Here is a 25971-nt window from a genome sequence, read left to right as displayed (position 1 = left end):
GTAGAGATCATGCATGTAAATTGGGCTAAACTATGACAGGGCAATGAGGACTACAGTTACACTTATTGAGGCATAGAAAGATCTGGATGTTGGGGTGGTAAATTGGACGAGTGAGTATGCAGATGATACTAAGATAGGTGGCGTTGTGGATAATGAAGTAAGTTTTCAAAGCTTGCAGAGAGATTTAGGCCAGTTAGAAGAGCGGGCTGAAAGATTGCAAATGGAGTTTAATACTGAAAAATGTGAGGTGCTACATTTTGGTAGGACTAATCAAAATAGGACATACATAGTAAATGGTAGGGCATTGAAGAATGCAGTAGAACAGAGGGATCTAGGAATAATGGTGCATAGTTCCCTGAAGGTGGAATCTCAAGTGGATAGGGTGGTGAAGAAAGCTTTTGGTATGCTGGCCTTTATTAATCAGAGCATTGAGTATAGAAGTTGGGATGTAATGTTGAAATTGTATAAGGCATTGGTAAGGCCAAATTTGGAGTATTGTGTACAGTTCTGGTCACCGAATTATAGGAAAGATGTCAATAAAATTGAGGGAGTACAGAGGAGATTTACTAAAATGTTGCCTGGGTTTCATCTCCTAAGTTACAGAGAAAGGTTGAACAAGTTAGGTCTTTATTCTTTGGAGCGTAGAAGGTTGAGGGGGGACTTGATAGAGGTGTTTAAAATTATGAGGGGAATTGATAGAGTTGATGTGGATAGGCTTTTTCCATTGAGAATGGGGGAAACAAGAGGACATGAGTTGAGAGTTAAAGGGCAAAAGTTTAGGGGTAACACGAGGGGGAACTTCTTTACTCAGAGAGTGGTAGCTGTGTGGAACGAGCTTCCAGCAGAAGTGGTTGAGGGAGGTTCTATGTTGTCGTTTAAAGTTAAATTGGATAGATATATGGACAGGAAAGGAGTGGAGGGTTATGTGCTGAGTGCAGGTTGGTGGGACTAGGTGAGAGTAAGAGCTCAGCACAGACTAGAAGGGCCGAGATGGCCTGTTTCTGTGCTGGAATTGTTATATGGTTATATAGTTATAAAGAGAACAGAATTAGAAGAGGTTAGAGTTAGGTGGATGTGGAAGTGCAGATAGAAATGAGGTGAGCCGGATGAGCCACTGGTTGTGCAAGGCTGAAGTAGGAATGATTAGAAAAGCATTAGCATCAAGTGTTGAAGTGGCAGGGATATGGATACGGATTTACATGTGGGCAATGATGGAATTCCTCCAAGAGAGCCACAACCTTGTCGTAGGGTTTGGAGGCTTGTGTGCCTCAATAGCTCGGAGAGCTATGCTGGCTGGATCAGGACTTTATACTTTGGCTTTTGGTAGGGTCACCCATACCAAACAGACCAAAGGGTAGAGGGCATACTAAGAGTGATCCACCGGTCCTTTTGGGTAGGGGTTCAGCTCAGGACTAACAGCTCTGACTGATCAAACAAAACTGTTATGGAAACAATAGTGAAGAATCATTTTACATCTTAGTGTGAGCCTCCACCCAGGACTTGTATGGGTGACAGTAGTGAAAGCTGAGAGGAAGCTTCTGACATGATGAAGCAAGTGCTGAACACTGCTGGAGATGCAGGATCTTCATTGCTGCCCTAAACACCAGTGGTGTAACGGTCAGTCAGTAAAGATGTTACTGTGAGAGGCAGTGGTTGTGGTTGGGAAGAAAATCTAACAAAGGACAGTGAACTCAGTCTAATAGCAGAGGACACAATATTGAAATAGTGTGAAACATAAATAAAATTGGGCACACTCATCAAAGGGTGTACCATCCATGGAAAGAGAAACAGTGTTAAATTTTCAGGATGATTATCTTGCACTGAGAAAGAAAATAGACATCAGCAGGTTTTACGATTCAGAGGAAGCAGCAGGAAAGAGGAGCAGCAAGTGGAAGCTTGTCAATGTGGTGAGCGGCTAAAAGATGAAGTGGCAATTTGAGGTGAAAGGGCGAGTTGTGGAACCCAGTGGAAGAAGTGCAGCTGGGATACAGGATTTATATACCAGTGGAAAATAAAAGTGCAAAAGTTTAAAGTTCAAAGTACATTTATTATCAAAGTATATATAAATTATACAATCTTGAGATTTGTCTGCTTACAGGCAGCCACTAAACAACAAACCTGAAAGAACACAATTAAAAAAAGACCAACAAAGACCCAGCGCACAGAAAGAGGGAGAAAACACAAATTGTGCAAACAATAAAAGCAAGCAACAGCATTCAGGACGAAATTGAGTACATAGACATGAAGCTTGAAAATCAGAAGCAATATGTGCTGACAATATTGAATTGAATTGACTTTATTTCTTACATCCTTTACATACGTGAGGAGTAAAATTCTTTACGAGACATCTCCATCTAAATAGGCAATGTGCAATCATAGTAATTAATAATAAATAGAACAGTCAATGTAATAGAATACACTCAAATCAGCATGAGTTAATCAGTCTGATGGAAATCAGTACTGAGTACTGGAAATCACTGAATATATATGTTGTGCAGAAAGTTACTCAGTACCTGGGCAGAAGATGAAGCTTACATCGTGCTTTATTGTAACAATATCAGCAGCTGAGGATCGAGAATTTAGAATGGAGTGGGACATTGCGTAGATCTCTGCTCATGGACTGTTTGTCCCACTCCCATCACGAAAGAGGCTACGTAGCATCCAAGTCAGCACCCCCAGACTCAAAAACAGATACTTTCCCCAAGCAGTAGGGCTGGTCTGCACAGTCTCCCACAAACCCACTAGGGTTAATTGGTTATTGTACATTATTCTGTGATTAGGCTAAGATTAAATTGATTGCTGGTGGCGTGACTTGAAGGGCCTATTCCAAGCTGTATTTCTAGACAAATAAATAGTTGGAAAATGTTCCCCTTTCAATGCAGAAAGGCATTAGTTCAGAAGGGAAGATGTGTAATGTTGGAGATGTTGAAATTCTGTTGAATTTTGAGACTGGCTGCATAGAAAGTGAAGGTGAGGGGCTCTGGGAGTGGAGAGAAAGAAAATGAATAGAAGGTGTGAAAGACCGAAAGGACATGTTTAAAGCTCTGTTGGCTCTGGCTGAGGGAAATCCTTGCTTATGGAACAAGAAGAGATAATGGAAGGGTTGGCATGCAATCGGAATAGTTGCAACAGAATGACAAGGTAAGTGAAATAAAGTCTTTGCAGAAAGTTAGGGAGAAGCCACTGCAGTTAATGTGTACATGATATCCCGTGGTCTTGAGGTAGATCTTTCTCCGGAAGTGACGATAGAGAAGATGAGAAGGAAAAGAGGAAGTTGGAGGTGAAACATATGATGATGAAAACAGCATGGTGGGTGGCAGGAACGAGTGGAAATTCTGTCATTGGGAGAAAACTGTTGCAAAAGGCTCCAGAACAAAAGAATGTCCTGCATTTTCCATAAAGAAGGCAGGCATGTTGGATTTGTATATGTTCCTCTGGTATAATCTTTCATTTGGGAAGTGTGTGAAGTGAGAGAAATAGTATAATGAAAGACAAATGGAGGGGATGAGATTTGGTGGAGAGGGATTAATTCGGCCTCTGCTTTAGGAAGATACCAATGAGTTTAGATTTCCACAATGGGATTTACAGGGGAACTGGACTGCAGAAAATGTATAGAGCACATTGATTACATCATACTATCAGATGTAAAAATGTCATTACTAATTTCTATGACACATAGGTGGTGTTAGCTTAACATTTAAAGTTCTGGTACTTCTGTTACAGTTAATGAACTGGAAAAACATATCAAACAAGCAGAAATGTCTTCACTGCCACCAGAGCCACCACCGGCTCCACCTCTTCCACCGATGTCATCTTCTTCAAATCCTCTAAAGTAATGAAAACACTCTTATTCCTCTATTCTAAATCTTTTGATAAATCAGTATTTAAATATGTAATATTGGCATGTTTATAGTGCTTTAGATTTGTCAAAATCAAACAGGTGCCTTACAAAATTTGGCTACAGTTTAATTCACTATCAAATGCTTACGTTTGGCATTTAAATTCAAAGTTCAAGTTTTAAAGTGAATTTATTATCCAAGTACATAGATGTCACCATATACAACCCTGAGATTCATTTTCTTGCAGGCATTCACAATAAATAAAAGAAATACAATAGAATCAATGAAATACTGTACCCAACAGGATGGACAAAGGACAACCAATGCACAAAGGACAACAAAATATGCAAATATTAAAGAAAAACAGTGATGTTACTAAATAAGCAATAAATACTGAGAACATAAGATGAAGAGTCCTTGAAAGTCAGTGCATGTGTTGCAGGGCTGTTTTTATTAAGTTCAAAATCTTACTTTTAATCTCAATATGATACCAAAGGAATATACTGTATGTACAAGAGGGAGAACTTCAAAGTTATGTCTTTCAGTTAACAGCTGCTTGTGGAGTGACACATACAAAATGCTGGAGGAACTCTACAGGTCAGCCAGCATCTATGCAGGGGAATAAACAGTTGACATTTCGGTTGAGAGGGTCAACCTTTCAATGCTGCTTAACTTGCAGGGTTCCATCAGGAATGTGGGTGTGTTACCATGGATTTCCAGTATCTGCAGAACCTCTTGTGTTTATGATTTGCAGCTCATTGTAAAGCACCATTCTCATAAACTGGAATGATAGATCTGATGGTTTGTGGCTGCACAAACTTTGTCTGCTTCTTGGAATCACTATCTGTAGAGAATATAGCACCAGCAGCTCAGTGATGATAGATCTGATGGGTTGTGACTGCACCAACACTGTTTGAGTCTTGGTATCACTATCTGCAGAAAAGATAACTCCAGCAACTCAGTCATGCATACGTTTCATTTCTCCAATCCTTTTTTATAACAAGGATTTGCATTAATCTGACACCTTTAACGTAACTAGATGCCCCTATCAGCTGCCACCTGAGTCGTATTAACTAAGGTTTGATTTGAGTCATTGAAAGAGATGAGGACAGGTGATCAAGGAAGAGTAGACTGGTTTAGACAGGAATTCTCCGCAGCTGTGCACTCACTTTCAGGGTCTCTGCAGTTCATGTTCCAAGTCTTATATTTACCGTTTTTGTTAAGTGTGTCCAGGATGGACAGGCCGACTAGGGGGAATGCCATACTAGATCTAGTACTAGGTAACGAACCGGGTCAGGTCACAGATCTCTCAGTGGGTGAGCATCTGGGGGACAGTGACCACCGCTCCCTGGCCTTTAGCATTATCATGGAAAAGGATAGAATCAGAGAGGACAGGAAAATTTTTAATTGGGGAAGGGCAAATTATGAGGCTATAAGGCTAGAACTTGCGGGTGTGAATTGGGATGACGTTTTTGCAGGGAAATGTACTATGGACATGTGGTCGATGTTTAGAGATCTCTTGCAGGATGTTAGGGATAAATTTGTCCTGGTGAGGAAGATAAAGAATGGTAGGGTGAAGGAACCATGGGTGACAAGTGAGGTGGAGAATCTAGTCAGGTGGAAGAAGGCAGCATACATGAGGTTTAGGAAGCAAGGATCAGATGGGTCTATTGAGGAATATAGGGAAGCAAGAAAGGAGCTTAAGAAGGAGCTGAGAAGAGCAAGAAGGGGGCATGAGAAGACCTTGGCGAGTAGGGTAAAGGAAAACCCCAAGGCATTCTTCAATTATGTGAAGAAAAAAAGGATGACAGGAGTGAAGGTAGGACCGATTAGAGATAAAGATGGGAAGATGTGCCTGGAGGCTGTGGAAGTGAGCGAGGTCCTCAATGAATACTTCTCTTCGGTATTCACCAATGAGAGGGAACTTGATGATGGTGAGGACTATATGAGTGAGGTTGATGTTCTGGAGCATGTTGATATTAAGGGAGAAGAGATGTTGGAATTGTTAAAATACATTAGGACAGATAAGTTCCCGGGATCTGACAGAATATTTCCCCAGGCTGCTCCACGAGGTGAGGGAAGAGATTGCTGAGCCTCTGACTAGGATCTTTATGTCCTCGTTGTCCATGGGAATGGTACCGGAGAATTGGAGGGAGGTGAATGTTGTTCCCTTGTTCAGAAAAGGTAGTAGGGATAGTCCGGGTAACTATAGATCAGTGAGCCTTACGTCTGTGGTGGGAAAGCTGTTGGAAAAGATTCTTAGAGATAGGATCTATGGGCATTTAGAGAATCATGGTCTGATCAGGGGCAGTCAGCATGGCTTTGTGAAGGGCAGATCGTGTCTAACAAGCCTGATAGAGTTCTTTGAGGAGGTGACCAGGCATATAGATGAGGGTAGTGCAGTGGATGTGATCTACATAGATTTTAGTAAGGCATTTGACAAGGTTCCACATGGTAGGTTTATTCAGAAAGTCAGAAGGCATGGGATCCAGGGAAGTTTGGCCAGGTGGATTCAGAATTGGCATGCCTGCAGAAGGCAGAGGGTCGTGGTGGAGGACTCCCTCCCTACATTCAGATTGGAGGGTTGTGACTAGTGGTGTCCCACAAGGATCAGTTCTGGAACCTCTACTTTTCGTGATTTTTATTAACGACCTGGATGTGAGGGTAGAAGGGTGGGTTGGCAAGTTTGCAGATGACACAAAGATTGGTGGTGTTGTAGATAGTGTAGAGGATTGTCAAAGATTACAGAGAGACATTGATAGAATGCAGAAGTGGGCTGAGAAGTGGCAGATGGAGATCAACCCAGAGAAGTGTGAGGTGGTACACTTTGGAAGGACAAACTCCAAGGGGAAATACAAAGTAAATGGCAGGATACTTGGTAGTGTGGAAGAGCAGAGGGATCTGGGGGTACATGTCCACAGATCCCTGAAAGTTGCCTCACAGGTAGATGGGGTAGTTAAGAAAGCTTATGGGGTGTTAGCTTTCATAAGTCGAGGGATAGAGTTTAAGAGTCGCGATGTAATGATGCAGCTCTATAAAACTCTGGTTAGGCCACACTTGGAGTACTGTGTCCAGTTCTGGTCACCTCACTATGGGAAGGATGTGGAAGCATTGGAAAGGGTACAGAGGAGATTTACCAGGATGCTGCCTGGTTTAGAGAGTATGCATTATGATCAGAGATTAAGGGAGCTAGGGCTTTACTCTTTGGAGAGAAGGAGGATGAGAGGAGACATGATAGAGGTGTACAAGATATTAAGAGGAATAGATAGAGTGGATAGCCAGCACATCTGCCCCAGAGCACCACTGCTCAATACAAGAGGACATGGCTTTAAGGTAAGGGGTGGGAAGTTCAAGGTGGATATTAGAGGAAGGTTTTTTACTCAGAGAGTGGTTGGTGCGTGGAATGCACTGCCTGAGTCAGTGGTGGAGGCAGATACACTAGTGAAGTCTAAGAGGCTACTAGACAATTATATATGGAGGAATTTAAGGTGGGAGGTTATATGGGAGGCAGGGTTTGAGGGTCGGCACAACATTGTGGGCCAAAGGGCCTGTAATGTGCTGTACTATTCTATGTCCTATGTTCTATGTACTGTTTTCACGATTTATCCCCTTTTGTAAATTGGATATTTCTTGGGCTTGTGTGTGTTTTTCAGTGAATTCTGTTGTGTAGGAAGATGATCCTCAAGGTTATATATGGTATACATACTTTGATAATAAATTTGAACTTTGATCTCTAGCCCTTTGCTTCTGTAGGCATTGCCTTTGGTGGTGGAACAATTAAATCCAGAGATGATTACGAGACCAAAATTGACCAAATGCAGATCCTCAGAGGACTGTATGACTGAAGGAGAGTATTATCCTTTGGAGACATTTGACTACACAATGTACAGAATCCAGATGATATTTTCTGTTTGATTAAACCTTTTAATATAATTGACAAGCATAATATCATCAAGTTTGTCAGGCTCATAGTGAAAAGTTGTCAGTTGAATGTTTATCATACCATGCAGAAAAGTAATTTATTCTTTACATAATTTGCTACAGTTGGAAAACATTTTCTAATTTGTTAACTGGCAGCTGTCAGGTATCTTGTGACAATAATGTACCCAGGCAGAGATATCTACTCCAAAGCAACAACAGGTTTAGTCTGTATTGCTGTTGGAGACCCTGGTCTCCTCGTAGACAATCCTGTGAGCTAGCAGAAGACTCTGGTCTCCTCATAGACAATCCTGCGAGCTAGCAGAAGACTCTGGTCTCCTGATGGACAATCCTGTGAGCTAGCAGAAGACTCTGGTCTCCTGATGGACAATACTGTGAGCTAGCAGAAGACCTACTAGTTCCTTTCTCACCATTCCCCTTCTCCTCTTTATACTGGCTATCTTTCCTCCCCCCTCTCATCCCTGCTGTTTGGATTTGACCCAAAGCCTCGGCAATTCCTTTCCTCCTAAGTTTTGTCAGCCGGCAGACTTCCTTCAGCAGATTAGTTATTTCTTCTGATTCCAACATCTGTGGTCTCATGTGTCTGGTGTACAGGACTCCCCAATACCAGGTGACTTCTCGGAGTTTCTACTTAAATGTGACCTGAGCACAACATTAAGGCAGTAACTGTGGACAGGTGGGATGGCCTTTTTCGGGTGGGATGTCAAACCAGAGTCCCTCTGCTCTCCCCAGTTCACGGTGAAAGTTTCCAATACATTCTTTCTCCAGGTGGTGGTGGAGGCAAGAACGTTAGATATATTTAATACTTACTAAGGTCAAAGACTTGGAATTGATTTATTATTGTCACATGTATTCAAGTTCAGTGAAAGGCTTACCTTGCATACTGTTCATACAGTTCAAACCCTTACACAGTGCATTGAAGTGGAACAAGGTAAAACAATAACAATGCAGATAAAGTGTAACAGATGAGTTAGGGGGATGTGAGGGGTACGAGTTTTACTCCCAAGAGTCATGGATGCCTGCAATGCGTTGTCTGGTGTGGTGGTAGAGGCAAAGACATTGAAAGTTTTTAAGAGACATTTGGATAGGCACGTGGATGTAAGGAAGATGGAGGGATATGGACAAGGTGTAGGTAGGAGGGATTAGTGTTTGGGTGTTTTTGATTTGCCTTTCAGCTGGTTCAGCACAGCATTGTGGGCCGAATAGCCTGCTCCTGTGCTGTACTCTTCTATGTTCTGTAGATATAGAGAAAGTGTAGTGCAGGTAGATAATAAGTTAGATTGTGAGTTAGAGTTAGAGTTCATCTTATCAGAATTGAGGGATTTAAGGATGTGATGCTGAGGCATTATGAAGAATTGGCCAGTTCACACTTGGAGTATTGTGAGCAATTTTGGGCCCCTTATCTATGAAAGGATGGGCTAGCATTGGAGAGGGTTCAGAGGAGAGTCATGAGAATGACCCTGGGTATGAACGGGTTGACATATGAAGAATGTTTGGTGGTTCTGGGGCTTTACTCACTGGAGTTTAGAAGAATGAGGTAGAATCCAGTTTATTGAATATTGGAGGACTTAGATAGAGTGGACATGGAGAGGATCTTTCTTATAGTGGGGAAGTCTAGGACCAGAGGGCACAGCCTCAGAATAAAAGATTGTCCCTTTAGAACAGAGATGAGGAGAAATTTCTTTAGCCAGAGGGTGGTGAATCTGTGGAATTCATTGCCATGTGTGGCTATAGAAGCCAAGTCATTGGGCATATTTAAAGCAGATAGGTTCTTGATTAGGAAGGGCATCAAAGGTTATGGGGCGAAGACAGGAGAATGGGGTTGTGAAGGAGAACAAATCAACCATGATAGAATGATGGCGCAGACCTGAGGGGCTGAATGGCCTAATGCTGCTCTTGTGCCTGATGGGTGTGGAGAACTGACACAGAAGAGGAGTTGAGGCCAGCATAGAACTTATGGGTCTGGAGAACTGACACAGAACAGGAGTCGAGGCCAGCGTAGGTTAGCCATGATACAACCATTCTTGATAGAATCTCAGATGGAGACAAGAGGGCGTACACGAGTGAGATATGCCAACTAGTGGAGTGGTGCCACAGCAACAACCTGGCACTCAATGTCAGTAAGATGAAAGAGCTGATTGTGCACTTCAGGAAGGAATACATGTCGTCTCATCCTTCATAGAGGGATCAGAAATAGAGAGAGTGAACAGTTTCAAGTTCCTGGATGTTAAGATCTATGAGGGTCTAACCTGGTCCCAACATATCGATGCAGTTATAAAGAAGGCAAAACAGCAGGTATACTTTATTAGGAGTTCAAAGAGATTTGGTACGTTAACAAATACACTCAAAAACTTCTGTAGGTGTACTGTGGAAAGCATTCTGACAGGCTGCATCACTGTCTGGTATGGCGGGGGGGGGTGGGGGAATGGTGGAGCTACCGCGCAGAGGTAGAAGCTGCAGAGGGTTGTAAATTTAGTCAGCTCCATCTCGGGTACTAGCCTACAAAGTACCCTGGACATCTTCAAGGAGCGGTGTCTCAGAAAGGCAGCGTCCATTATTAAGGACCTTCAGCACCCAGGGCATGCCCTTTTCTCACTGTTACCATCAGGTAGGAGGTACAGAAGCCTGAAGGCACACACTCAGTGATTCAGGAACAGTTTCTTTCCCTCTGCTAAATAATTCCTAAATAGACTTTGAACCCTTGGACACTACCTCACTTTTTAAATATATATTATTTCTGTTTTTGCATGATTTTTAATCTATTCAATATACATGTACTGTAATTTATTTATTTATTTTTCTTCTATATTATGTATCGTATTGAACCGCTGCTGCTAAATTAACAAATTTCATGACACATGCCGGTGATAATAAACCTGATTCTGATTCTGAATGTCAGGTCAGCCCCTTTCTTGTACTCTTTTGTATTTCCACAACTTCCATTGACGATCACAAAATAATTCAGCTATTCAATTACACGTTGCTTCTACAGGAACGTGTGCTGTGAAATTAGCGACTGTGATTCCTACGTTATAACTGTGGCTAATCTTCACAATTATAATGCTTCATTGCAAGCATTTTAAATGGCCAAAAGATGAAGGTGATGCCTGATAAATGTGCACAGGTTTATTTTTCTTTGTAATTATCCACTGGTTTGTAGTACTCAAGATTTGTGTGCCCTTTTGTGTAAATTATTAATCTTCACATTTTACAGTACTGTACAGTTAATCCATTTAAAGGAACATAGATTTGATTTGAAGTAGCTGACATTTTAATTTATTTGCAGCTTTGAATAAGATGCATGAAAGAAAGATCAAGAATTTTTCAACAATAACTCCTTGAATATGTTGCATTTGATTCTGTGCTTGATAGAGAAAAGTACATTCTCAGTACTATACTAGTCAGAGGAACATCTGCCATTCAGTTTGTTCTTCTTTACCCTGCAGTTGTGAGGGGGGGGGGGGAGAGAGAGAGAGATTGTGGTGTCTCCACAGCAAGTGCATGATGGGAGAATAATTCAGAATTACTAGCCTAAACTTGAGTTATAGACTAGATCAGAGAAATGACATGTTTTGTAGGATAATTTGTATTGGACTCTGAGAAAACTGTCAATTTTTCAACAGAAATCTTATGAAGATACTATGTAAAAAACAAAATGAATCCAATTGGTCTGAGTTTGGAAGGTCCCTTTCAGTGGAATCAGGTGAGATCAATATCCAAGCATTATAATTTTAGATAGTTAGTTTTAGTTTTAAGGTAAGTTACATTCAATAAAAGCTGAAAATGTAGAAACTTGTGGTATTCGGCAAGTGTCTGGATTTGTTAATGCAATTGGAATATCAGTTTCCTCACTTGCAGATCCCAGTCAGTTCAGATTGGCAACAACATCTGCTCCACAATCTCCATCAGCACAGGGCACCTCAAGGCTGTGTGCGTATCCCCCTGCTCTATTCATTTTAGGCTTATGACTGGGTGGCTAATCACACGCGGGACAGAAGCAAGGTCGCATTGTGTATTCCAGCTAATGCCGGCCGGTTTAGCGAGCAGAGCGGCGGACACCTCTGCTGAAATCCGGAGGAAAACACACAGAGGATGCAGAGGGGGATCACAAAGTCAAGGAAAGAGGACCGGGTCGCGACAACAGAGACTTTTGGAGAAGAGGAGTTCGGTGCGTAACACCATTCCAGCTGACCGGAAGTGCACTGAGAGCAGTAAGCGTAAAGGAGTTGGGTGCTTACTGATCTGGTTAACAACAGATGGTGCAATCCGGGGTATATTACAATCGAGGAACATGTTTGCAGACTGGATATTGAACTTTTTACTGTTGGACTTCGGCCACATTCCACCATGATACAACACTTGGCGGCACGGGAGGTCATTCCTGCCTGTGGCCATCGAACGTGCAGCTCCTCCCATGGAGGGTCAGAAACCCTGAGCCAATAGACTGGTCCTGGACTTATCTTCCATCTGACATAGTTTGCATTTTGTTGTTTGATTGTTGGGGTTTTTTGTATTGCTATATTTACGCTCTATTCTTGGTTGGTGTGGCTGTAATGAAACCAAATTTCCCTCGGGATTAATAAAGTATATCTATCTATCTATCTATCCAATAGTCATAGTCATACTTTATTGATCCCAGGGGGAAAATGGTTTTCGTTACAGTTGCACCATAAATAATAAATAGTAATAAACCATAAATAGTTAAATAGTAAAAAGTAAATTATGCCAGGAAATAAGTCCAGGACCAGCCTATTGGCTCAGGGTGTCTGACCCTCCAAGGGAGGAGATGTAAAGTTTGATGGCCACAGGCAGGAATGACTTCCTATGACGCTCTGTGCTGCATCTCGGAGGAATGAGTCTCTGGCTGAATGTACTCCTGTACCCACCCAGTACATTATGTAGTGGATGGGAGACATTGACCAAGATGGCATGCAACTTAGACAGCATCCTCTTTTCAGACACCACCGTGAGAGAGTCCAGTTTCATCCCTACAACATCACTGGCCTTACGAATGAGTTTGTTGATTCTGTTGGTGTCTGCTACCCTCAGCCTGCTGCCCCAGCACACAACAGCAAACATGATAGCACTGGTCGCCACAGACTCGTAGAACATCCTCAGCATCATCCGGCAGATGTTAAAGGACCTCAGTCTCCTCAGGAAATAGAGACAGCTCTGACCCTTCTTGTAGGCAGCCTCAGTGTTCTTAGACCAGTCCAGTTTATTGTCAATTCGTATCCCCAGGTATTTGTAATCCTCCACCATGTCCACACTGACCCCGTGGATGGAAACAGGGGTCACCAGTACCTTAGCTCTCCTCAGGTCTACCACCAGCTCCTTAGTAAAATGCCATATTTAAGTTTGCTGATGACACCACTGTCATAGGTACAATCAAAAATGGTGATAAATCAGCATATAGGTGCGAGATTGAAAATCTGACTGAACAACAACAATCTCTTACTCGGAGTCAGCAAGATCAAGGAGATGATTATTGATTTCAAGAGGAATTCTCATCAAGGGACCAGAGGTGGAGAGGTTCAGCAACTTTAAATTCCTCAGCATTATCATTTCAGAGAATCTGTCCTGGGACCTGCATGTACACATCATAACGAAGAAAGCACAGCAGCACCTTTACTTTCTTAGAAGTTTGCAAAGGTTTGGCCTTGTATGGAAACACCAATGCCCTTGAATGGAAAAGCCTTCAAAAAGTAGTTGATAAGGCTTATCCCTTCTCAAGTAAAGCCCTCCCCACCATTGAGCACACCCACACGGAGTGCTGTTGCAGGAAAGCAGCATCCATCAGCAAGGTTCCCCACTGTCCAGGCCATGCTCTCTTCTCGCTGCTGCCACCAGAAAGAATGTACAGGAGCCTCAGGACTCACACCACCAGTTTCAGGAGCAGTTATTACCCCTCCTGAACTGGAGGGGTTAACTTCATTCAATTTTATTTGTCTCATCACTGAAATGTTACCACAACCTATAGTCTTGCCTTCAAGGAATTTTCATCTCATGTTCTCAATATTAATTGCTCATTTATTATTATTATTTTTTGTATTTTATCTCGGCCCCAGCTGGTAAAATCTGAGGTACAGGCATAGCCAAGCATACTCATTTCTCAATTGCTAGGAACTTTCGGACTATTTTAGTGGTGTTTAGTGTAGAGGCTTCCTGTGTAGGATTAATTGTTTAATGCTATTGTGCAGTGACTTTGGGATGATACTAGTTGTAGATATTAATATTGGGACAAATTCCATAGTCTTTCAATTTCCTCTTTATTTCGGCATATTTCTGGTGTTTCTCACTTATAAATTTGACAGGTCCACTCCATGACCTACTGAATAAACAGTGGAGCACCATTTTGAACAAACTCATTCAGTTCCACTGTCACAGGGATCGTTAGAGAAAATCTTTCCTAAGCATATACAGCAGTTCATCTCTGTGCAACAGGAGAACACACATCATAGTACAATAGTCTCTGGTTATTTTGTACATTATTATTGCACATTGGTAAACTGTTGTGTATATTATCATTCTGCACTTCATTATTAGTTAAGTCTGCACACTGCTAAGTGTGTTTTTAAATGCTGCTGCTGTAACAAAAGAATTTTCCACTCGGGATCAATAAAGGATTTATTATTATTATTGAATTTAGTATGTTATGTGTATTTGTCTATTAAGTAAATTGTTCTTGCTTCTTTATCCTGTAATATTATACCAGATGGTTATTATGGATTGTCCTATCTGTAATAATGAATTGGTTGTAATATGATTTAGACCATCAAATACAGGAGCAGAATTAGGCCATTTGGCCCATCGAGTCTGCTCTGCCATTTCATCATGGCTGATCCAATTTTCCTCTCAGCCCAAACCTCCAGCTTTCTCTGCGTATCCCTTTGTGCCCTGACCAATCAAGAATTGGTTGGTTCAAATATACATAAAAAGACTCGAATATAAAATCAAGGATGTAATGTTGAGACTTTATAAATCACTGGTGAGGCCTCATTGGAATATTGTGAGCAGTTTTGGACCCCTTATCTTGGAAAAGATGTGCTGAAACTGGAGAGGATTCAAAGGAGGTTCAGTAAAATGATTCCAGGATTGAGTGGCTGTCAAGTGAAGAGTGGGCCTATATTCAATGGAATTCAGAAGAATGAGTGGTGACCTCATTGAAACCTATCAAATGGTGAAAGACCTTGATAGAGCGGATGTGGACAGGATGCTTCCTATGATGGGAGAATCGAAGACCAGAGGACACAGCCTCAGAATAGAGGGGTGTCCTTTTAGAATAGAGATTTCTTTAGCCAGAGAGAGATGAATTTGTGGAATTCTTTTCCACAGCAGCTGTGGAAGCCAAATCTTTATGTATTTTTAAGGCAAAGGTCAAGAATGAAAGAATATCAGGAGAAGGCAAGAAATTGGGGCTGAGAGGAAAATTGGATCAGCCATGATGAAATGGCGGAGCAAATGATGGGTCAAATGTCCTAATTCTGCTCCTGTACCTTATGGTCTTCCATCAAAAGACTTGGCCACCACCTTCACAACCATAGGGTGTACACCATCTGGTCCAGTTGGCTTATCTACCTCCAGACCTTTCAGTTTCCCAAGAACCTTTTCTCTAGTTATGGTAACTTCATACACTTTATGCCCCCTGACCCCTGTAGCTTCCACCATACTGCTAGTGTCTTCCACGGTGAAGACTGATGCAAAATACTTCTTCAGTTCGTCTGCCATTTCCTTGTCCCCAATTACTACCTCTCCAGCATTGTTTTCCAGTGATCCAATATCCACTCTCGCCTCTTTTATAATTTATGTATTTGAAGAAACTTCTGCTATTCTCTTTAATATTATTAGCTATCTTGCTTTTGCATTCCAACTTTACCATCTTACTGACTTTTTTTCATTGCCTTCTGCTAGTTTTTAAAAATTTCCCAATCCTCAAATTTCCCTCTAATTTTTGCTCTATTATATACTGTCCCCTTTGGCTTTTATGTTGGCTTTGACTTTTCTAGCCAGCCACAATTGCATCATCATGCCTTTAGAATACATCCTCCTTTCTGGGATGTATATATTCTGTGCCTTCCAAATTGCTTCCGGAAATTCCAGCCATTACTGCTCTGCCATCATCCCCGCCAGTGTTTCTTTCCAATCAATTCTGGCCAACTCCTCTCTCATACCTCTGTAATTCCCTTTACTCCACTGTAATACTGATATTGTAGAACTCTGCCTCTGAAATTGGATAAGGCTTGTATTTATAGTAAAGTATGGTGTCTTATATGAGTTTGTGCTTTAAAGCAAGATTTTGGTGAGTGACGTTTGCCACTTAATGGTGCCTGTGTAAGTAATCAGATTGAGTTAAACTGCTGCAGGATCCTGTAGTGTGTTGGATTGTTCCTGGTTTCTCTTAGCATTTTCTGCATTTATTTTCTTGAATTTGTTGGTCTTTTATTATGTATTTTGATTTTTTTGTGTTAAACACTTAGTCCTGTATTGTCACAAGGAACCCCTCTGTTTCTAGGAAGGGAGCTCTAACTCTGAGCCAGGCATTCAATGCTTCTTTGTTGATATCTAGTTTGCTCAGATCATAGGAATGTCTTCCATGGTGGGTCATGCCCTTTTATTGGTTAACTTTTACTTCTGCAGTGATAAATTTCTTCATTTTGCAAGGTTGTGCTTTCATTTAACTTTAGTGCTGTGTACTTTAATATCAGAATTGAAAGTATTTTCTAAAATTTGTCATTTCAGTTCTTATTTTTCTTTGTAGATTTTATGGATAGATTTTGCACCAAGATATCATGCCAAAATAAAATGTTAATATGGGTATAGTGAAAGTGCTTTTTGCCTTTGTTATATTTTTACAGTTCAGCTGTGTTTGGCAGATTTTCTAAGCCTTGAAGTAAATTTTGTCAAAAGTTTTCCTTTTATTGCACTATAGTCTATTTTCTTTGCTTGTTGACATCCCAGATACCTATACAGTGTGTTTCATATTTATCAGTCAGTTGTATTGTATCCTGCTGCTTTGTTTTACATTCTGCTAGCTCCATTGCATTTATTTTTCATGTTCTGCACTTACCTAGTCCAAAGTTCATGTTTATATTTTTACAAAATAGATCTACTATTTCAATTAATTGCATTAACTTTAATGATGAAGTATATATTTTCAAACTATCCATGTAGAGAAGGTGTGTTAACAATACAGTCCCTATAAAAAGTATTCAGCCCATCCCCCACCCCCCGGAAGTTTTCATGTTTTATTGTTTAACAACATTGAATCACAGTGGATTTAATTTGGCTTTTTTGACACTGATCAACAGGAAAATACTTCTTTGTATAAAAATGGAAATAGATGTTTACAAAGTGATCTAAATTAATTACAAATATAAAACACAAAATAATTGATTGCATAAATATTCACCCTCTCCCCTCCCAGTTTTAATATGACACATCAAATCATCCCTGGTGCAGCCAATTGGTTTTAGAAGTCACTTAATTAGTTAAATAGAGACCTGTTTTTGGAGACTTGTGTGCAGTCAAGGTGTTTCAATTGATTGTAGTAAAAACACACCTGAAACTGGAAAGTCCAACTGCTGGTGAGTCAGTATCCTGGCAAAAACTACACCACGAAGACAAAAGAACACTCCAAGCAACTCCCTAAAAAGATTATTGAACAGCATGAGTCAGGAGATGGATATAATAATATTTCAAAGTCACTGAATATCCCTTGGAGAACAGTTAAGTCAATCATCAAGAAATGGAAAGAATATGGCACAGCTGTAAATCTGCCTAGAGCTGGTCAGCCTCAAAAACTGAGTGACCGTGCAAGAACGAGACCGGTGAGGAAGGTTACCAAAAGACCAATAACAACTCTGGAGGAGTTACAAGCTTCAGTGGCTGAGATGGGAGAGACTGCGCATACAACAACTGTTGCCCAGGTACTTCACCAGTCGCAGCTTTACGGGAGAGTGGCAAAGAGAAAGCCACTGTTGAAAAAAACACACATGAATTCTCAGCTAGAGTTTACCAGAAGGCATGTGGGAGACTCTAAAGTCAACTGGAAGAAGGTTCTACGATCTGATGAAATCAAAATTGAGCTTTTTGGCCATCAGAGTAAATTCTATGTTTGGCGTAAGTCAAACGCCGCACATTATCAAAAACACACCATCCCTATTGTGAAGCATGGTGGTGGCTGCATCATGCTGTGGGGATGCTTCACTGCAGCAGGCCCTGGAAGGCTTGTGAAGGTAGAGGGTAAAATGAATGCAGCAAAATACAAGGAAATCCTGGAGGAAAACCTGATGCAGTCTGCAAGAGAACTGCGACTTGGGAGGAGACTTGTTTTCGAGCAAGACAATGTGTCCAAGAATAAAGCCAGAGCTACACAGGAATGGCTTAAAAGCAATAAACTTAATGCCCTGGAGTGGCCAAGTTGGAGTCCAGACCTCAATCCAATTGGGAATTTGTGGTTGTTCTTGATAAGAGCTGTTCACGCCGATCCCCATGCAACCTGACAGAGCTTGAGCAGTTTTGTAATGAAGAATGGGGAAAAATGACAGTGTCCAGATGTGCAAAGCTGATAAAGACCTATGCACACAGACTCAAAGCTGTAATTGCTGCCAAAGGTGCATCTACCAAATACTGACTTGAAGGGGTTGAATACTTATGCAATCAATTATTTTGTATTTTTATATTTGTAATTAATTTTGATCACTTTGTAGAGATCCATTTTCACTTTGACACAAAAGCCTCTTTTTCTGTTGATTAGTGTCAAAAAAAAGAAATTAAATCCACTGTGATTCAATGTTGTAAAACAATAAAACATGAATAGTACCAGAGGGGGTGAAAACATTTTATAGGCACTGTAATTTGGTTGTTTCTGATTTGATATTGAATTGACTTTATTACTTACATCCTTCATATACATGAGGAGTAAAAATCTTTACATTACGCTCTGTCTAAATGTACAATTATAGTAATTTATAATAAATATTATGTACAACAGGACAGTCAATATAACATAGAAATACAGTTGTGTCAGCATGAATTAATCAGTCTGATAGCCTGGTGGAGGAAGCTGTCCGGGAGCCTGTTTGTCCTGGCTTTTATGCTACAGTATCATTTCCTGGATGGTAGCAGCTGGAACGGTCTGTGGTTGGGGTGACTTGGATCTCTAATGATCCTTTGGGCCCTTTTTACACATCTGTCTTTGTAAACTTCCTGAATAGTGGGAAGTTCACATCTACAGATGCGCTGGGCTGTCCGCACTACTCTCTGCAGAGCCCTGCGATTGAGGGAAGTACAGTTCCCATAGCAGGCAGTGATACAGCCAGTCAGGGTGCTCTCAATCATGCCCCTGTAGAAAGTTCTTAGAATCTGGGGGCACATACCAAACTTCTTCAACCGTCTGAGATGAAAGAGGTGCTGTTGTGCCTTTTTCACCACACAGCTGGTGCATACAGATCACGTGAGATCCTCGGTGATGTTTATGCCGAGGAACTTAAAGCTGTTCACTCTCTAAAACCCAAATCCATTGATGTCAATAAGGGTTAGGCCGTCTCCATTCCTCGTGTAGTCCACAGCTAGCTCCTTTGTTTTTGCGACATTAAGTGAGAGGCTGTTTTCTTGACTCCACTGTGTCAGGGTTTTGTCCAATTCAGTAAATTAGAGAGTGGATTTAAATCTAGACAGAACCATAGTGGACATAGAGAGTCACCCTGGAAATTGCCTTGGTTTATTTTGTTAATGATGGCTGTTCTTTTTTGGTTGTTAATAGATAGAGTGATTATAGTATGTTATGCCTCACCAGATGCTGTAAGAATTTCACAAATATTGGCTGTAGTTTATATATATATATATATATATTATTATCCATGAGTGTGCGACGGAATCAAATGCCTTTTTGGCGTCAATATAACTTGAAAGATTTCTGCTTTTACGCTGGGCTTGATTTAGAATTACAGAATCTACTATCAGTTGTTTTTCACATCTTTTCAGACCCTCACACCATCCTTTCTTCTCTTGTGTAAGTATAGTGTGGTTATCAAAGTGAGGGGTGATTAGTTGCAAGATGAATGATGTTACAATTTTACATATAGTTTGTAAACAAGTAACTAGTAAAATTATTATTATTAGTATTTTTCTTTTAGTATTTGTACAGTTTGTTGTCTTTTGCATATTGTTGTGTGTTGTGTGCAGTCTTTCATTGATTCTATTGTGTTTCTTGTGCTTACTGCGAATGACAGCAAGAAAATGAATCTCAGGGTTTTAATTGGTGACATATACTGTACGTGTATTAATGATAAATTTACATTGAACTTTGAATTTTGTTATTGTACAAGATTTCACCATGTATCCTAATGAATAGGACTTGTGCTGATTCATACAATTTAACAAAAATTCAAACATAATAATGAAGAGGTTCACGCCTGCAAAGTGAGGTGTGGATGACATTCAAGCTTGAGCTAATGGATGCTGAAACGTGAGTCTGAGACAATAATCACCTACTGAAAGGTGCAATTCTCAATAAGCTTTAGCCTTTCAGAGATATGTTGTCTGTTTGGTGGTACCACATTTATCCACTGAAGCAAAACCACACACACACATGATCTCTTTGAACTCGATGGTCCAGGGTGTAATTGGATACGAACATTGCCATCTTTCACCAAGTCGCAAGTTGTCTTCACCTGGAAACCCATTCCCATTCTCCCTCTATCTCTGAATGGAAATGTTAGAACTCCCAGAGTTACCACTATCCAGACTATAGCAGCTCAAGGGCATTTACAAATGGACAATTATTCTTGGATGCATCAGTAATGCTCATACCTGATCACTGGATTCATTAAGGTAGCACTAATACCATATTCTAATTATTCAAGATTCAAGATTGGTTAATGTCATCTCCAATACACAAATGTAAGGAGAATGAAATAATTGTTACTCCAGATCCGATGTGGCTTTAAAAAAGCACAATAAGGTAAAGAAAACAATAATAATAAAAACACAATAAAGATAAATATAAAAGATAGCTTAAATGCATTGATTGTACGTCCATAAAGTGACACGATGTTGTACATAAGGTAACTGATGGGAAATAGTCAAGTCGTGGTGGAGTTAGTGGGTGGAGATGTTGATCAATCTTACTGCTTGGGGAAAGTAACTGTTTTTGAATCTGGTGGTCCTGACATGGATGTTACATAGCCACCTCCCTGATGGGAGTGGGACAAAGTTCATGAGCAGGGCGGGTGGGATTTTTCATCATGTTGCTGGCCCCTTTTTTGGCACCTGTCTGTATATATGCCCTTGATGGTGGGTAGGCTGATGGCAGTGATCCATTGGGTGGTTTTGACGACTCATTGTAGAACCTTCCCCTCTGTCGCAGCACAGTTTCCGTACCATGCAGTAATGCAGCTTGTTAGGGTGCTTTCTACTGTGTATCTGTAGAATGACCTGAGTATAGATGTACAAAGTCCAGCTCTCTTCAGCCTCCTCAGAAAGTAAGGGCACTGGTGAGCTTTCTTGACTGTGTAGGATTATGTTGTTTGCATTACAATATGCAGTGACTACACTTCTCAAGTGTGACTAACTGTACAGTATTTGTGAATATTTCAGTATTGTTGAGAAAGATCTTATAAATGCAAAGCATTTTTGTAAACATACAACTCCTTCTCGGTGCAGTTTATAAATAATTTGGTTAGGTTTCCTTTTTGTTTCACCTTTGTTGTTCATCCTTAGTATGTGCACAATTAAAATATAACTGCAGATTCTGGAGGCTCTTAGAAATTGTGCTCTGACAATAACTTTAATAATGAAGAATGACCAGAAAGTAATACCACTTTCAACTCTATATAAACATAACAGACAGAAATACTGTGGACTTCTATCAAATTATGGTCATTAGAAAAATGTCTGTCCAATATGCCTCCCTATATTTTGCATTTAATACAAAGACATTAATGCAGATATGACAATAACTTTATTCAGCAGAAACATGCAAAATTTGTGGATGGTAAAGGTGCATGCAGTTTCATGTATGAATCAGTTTCCTTCCAAATCATAAACTTTCTCAACTTTCTAAAGGCAATTCTTTTGATGAAGTGAAGAAACAAGCGGTTGATGAAATGATGGAAAGAATTAAGAAAGGAGTTCAGCTTCGGAAGATCAATGAAACAAACAAGGTGACTGTATTGTTATAATTTAAACAGTATAATGCATTTCTCTTTCTTTTGAAAATCTAAAATATTTGTACAGTCCTCAAATAGTACTATTTGTAGTTGAGGATCTCGAACTCAGTAATCTAATACACTGACATCTGTATAATTAAAAAAATGTCTCCTTGTGTATTTACCGTGAGTGAAACATATTCTTCATAGAATTCTAAACTTACAAATCCGAAGTTGTGTCCTTGTAGTTCATTTTAAACTTGCAGATCACTCAAACTACTAACAAATTGGTTGTCAGCTGGTGGCTGCTAATGCTTCGTAAAGAGCTGAGTTTCTAGAGAGCTAGCAGTGGTTTGGGTCAGCACCTGCAGTGGTAATTTAACTTTCACCTGCCAACATTATCCCCTGTATTTCTGTAAACTTTTGCCTTGTGTACTCAACTCACAGGGAATAGAAGGAGCCATAATTCCTCTTCCTGCAACTTAGCTCCAAGCATTGGGAACTGGTTACTACTTTACCAAAGTGCACAATTTAACCAGTTTAGTCTCTGTTGTTTCTATCTATTTCTGTAGTATCTGTTTATCTTACTCTTCGTAATGTTAGTGTATAGGCCAAATACAGACGTAAGAGTCTAGCTTAGATAGGCTACTTGTTCAACATGGACAAGTTGGGCCAAATGGCCTGTTTCCTTTCCTGCATAACTCTTTGAGTCAATGTGTTTTTAGCTGAAGGAAGTTAGTTTCTTCTAAAGTGCTGCTTTAATTCCTAAATGCAGAAAAAATTTAAATGCTCTAGCAAAGTAACATTTGCATCCCCCGTTTGCACAAAACATGGAACAGTACAGTACAGGAACGGGTCCTTTGACCCACAATGTTTGCACTACGATGCTAAATTAAGCTAGGTCTCTCCTGTCTGTATATGATCTATATCCCTGCATCATGCTACCTAAGAGCCTCTTAAAATGCCATTATCTATCCATCACTGGCCCTAGCAGCCCATTCCCAACACCTCTGGAAACTAAGAAGCCTTTCCTGGCGCAACTTCTTTAAACTACATCCTTCTCACTCGAAAATTTGTCTCCATTTTTTTCCAAATGTGTTTATTGGTACAGTAGATATGAAATAAAATTTGTGTGATTTTTTAAAAATTCTGTGATTATCGCTTTATTCAAGATTTTGCATACCTCAAAGGCCGTGTGAATTGTCAGTCCTAAGTTTAATTGTCTTTTACAGATGTTACTTTCACCTATTATTAAACATCCTGAAAGAGTTTTTCCCTGTACTTCAACTGTTTTTTTAATTGTATTGTCACCTTTTTCCAATAAAACTGTGCCAAATTATTAATTCTGAGTGAATTCCTGTCGCTGCTAATGCCATTAATCAGTTTTGCTGTTGGTCACGCTTCCTTCTGTTTGATTCTAGACTCCACTTAATAAGAACACACTTCAAGAATCTAATGCTTTACAAGAACTCAGAGGAATACTAGTAAGTCCTGAATTTAATTCCAATTTACTTTAGTTTTGCTCTTCAATCTTTCAGGTTCCTTTGTAATTGTGTCATGGCCAAACAAGCTCCCTGCAGTTACTATTATCAGAATTATCTGATGCTGCCCGACCTGCTGAGTTCATCCAGTGTACTGAAAGTGTTGCTCCTATTGTCAGAATTACTGGGAAGTAACTTGGGAGTAGTTTGGCACTTGTAGAGTACCAAAGTTCAAAGCAAAATTTATTCCCAAAGTACATATATGTCACCATGTACAACCCGGAGATGCATTCTCTTGTGGGCATACTCAGTAAATCTATAGAATAATAACCATATCAATGAAAAACCGCACAACTTGGGCATTCAACCAGTGCAGAAGAAAACAAACCGTGCAATTCAAAGAGAAGAAATAAAAATAATAAATTAATAAGCAATAAATATCAAGGACATGAGATGAAGAGTCCTTGAAAGCGAGTCCATTGGTTATGGGAGCAGTTCATTGTTGAGGTGAGTGAAGTTATCCCCTTTGGTTCAAGAGCCTATGGTTGAGGGGTCATAACTGTTCCTGAACCTGGCTGTGTGAGTCCTGAGACTCCTGTACCTTATGCTCTATGTAGCATTTCCCACTCTTTACTTCAGCTCTTGTTTACTGCTGTCACAAAACAACCAATTTATTGTGGCTGAAAAAACAGCCGATTTCACGAGATACAGTATGCCAGAAATATTAAACCTGCTTCATATTCTGACTGCTGTTTCCTCTCTGTGGACCAGCAGTGCTGTGAGATGAAGTGGCCTCAGCTGGATCACTATTGGCCATGTATTGATTCCTTATAAAGCAACATAATCAGCCTAACTAGTTTAATGCGGGAGGGATAACCTAATGGTTGGAAATAAACAAGGTAAAGAGGATTATCGCTGCTGCCTGGTGGTTGCATGGATGCTTTTTATTAGGTGTTTCCACAGTTCAACCTGATTCACTACGTTGGACTATAAATACAGACACACGGTTGTGCAGTCTCCACTTTTTAAACATGTGATGAAGCTCGGCATCAAATGGTTAACATCATTAGGAAGGGACATTTGTTTGTGGAGAAGGCTGCAATATCTCTTCTTGAACATCAGCCTTCACTCCATTGACACCACCAACACTTACTGCTGTCTCGCAAAAGGAGCAAATATAAATCAAGGCCCCTAACCCCCTGGACCTTCTCTCTTCTCCTCACTCCCTTTGGGCAGAAGTTATCCTCTTCTTCTATTCCCCACTCTGTCCTCCCAATTCTTCTCACCTGCTATCACCTTCCCTTGGTGCCCCTCTATCTTCCATTTCTCCTATGGTTCACTCTCCTCTCCGATCAGATTTCTTCCTCTCCTGCCCTGTACCTCTCCCACCCACCTGGCTTCACCTATCACTTTCAACTACCCTCCTTCCCCTTCCCTCTCCTTTGTATTCTGGCATCTTCCACCTTCCTTTCCAGCCCTGAAGAAGAGTCTTGGTCTGAATCATTTCCATAGACTCTGCCTGGCCTGTTGAGTTCCTCCAGCATTTTCTGTGTGTTGCTCTGGACTTTCAGCATCTGCAGAACCTCTTGTGTAGAAGATACAAACACTAGAGAACGTGTAACACCAGCCTCAGTGACAGTTTTTATTCTGTTTTTACCAGACTCTCGAAAGGATTTCTCATATGCTTAAATATGAACTCTTGATTTCAATTCTATCTTGTTGTGACCCTTGACTTTATTTTCTAACTGTAACACTATATTCTGCATTGTCTTCCTTGTTAGTATCGTGACGTAATTATGAATGGCATAAACTGTCTGGGTGATATTCAAATGAAACTTTCCACTGAATCTCAGTACATATGATAACAATAGGGTTGTGGGCTGGACATATGTCTCTACCAAAGGAGGTGTAAGGCACTCCTTCCCTCTGCTAACCTGCAGGTCACCCTTGGGAAAGGTGTAGCACCTGCTTAGCCCCGATCAGGGTAACATGAAGCCACGGGAGCAGATGGTGGACATCACAAGTCCTGGTTATGTGGCCACGGACACCAGGAAGGCAATCACTGAAGAGTATTATAACACTGGACGACATTCAGACTTGGTCAAGAGGTTCATTTGTTATTCAGACCAAACATCAGAATGCGGAAGAAATGTGATCTAAATGATTCTGACCATTGAATGATTATTGGTGTTCAGAAACTGCTGATGTCCTGGGACCTTCTCGAGAGTTTACAGAGAATAGTGCAGGAAAAAAAGTCTGTTCAGTGGCTGCTCTGTGCATGAAAATGCCTTGTTAATGAGAGAGATCAGAGGAAAATGGCCAGACTAGTTCAAGCTAACAGGAAACTCAAATAACCATGCTTTACCACAGTGGTGTGCAGAAGAGCATCTCTGAATGCACAACACTGTGAACCTTTAAGTGGATGTGTTACACCAGCAGTAGACCATGATCAGACACTCACTGACCATTTTATTAGGTACAGGAAGTTTCTAATAAAGTAGCCACCTTGTGTACATCTTAGTAAAAACTTTAGCCAAGATAGCAGCCACTTATAAGAAGCTG

General features: G+C 40.6%; 1 protein-coding gene across 1 annotated transcript in view; it reads left to right on the top strand.

Annotated features, from left to right (window-relative positions):
- shtn1 (shootin 1) overlaps positions 1-25971 on the top strand; it is a 131368-nt gene that overhangs the window by 65826 nt on the left and 39571 nt on the right. The window contains exons 11-14 of the mRNA XM_072239668.1: positions 3724-3832; positions 11402-11481; positions 21846-21943; positions 23350-23412. Of these exons, the coding sequence (XP_072095769.1) occupies positions 3724-3832; positions 11402-11481; positions 21846-21943; positions 23350-23412 (350 nt within the window). The remainder of the gene's footprint in view (positions 1-3723; positions 3833-11401; positions 11482-21845; positions 21944-23349; positions 23413-25971) is intronic.

The sequence above is a fragment of the Mobula birostris genome, chromosome 21 (assembly GCF_030028105.1).
Source record: "Mobula birostris isolate sMobBir1 chromosome 21, sMobBir1.hap1, whole genome shotgun sequence".
Classification (NCBI taxonomy): domain Eukaryota; kingdom Metazoa; phylum Chordata; class Chondrichthyes; order Myliobatiformes; family Myliobatidae; genus Mobula; species Mobula birostris.
The sequence above is the reverse complement of the archived record's forward strand: the minus strand, read 5'-3'. Positions and strand labels throughout refer to the sequence as shown.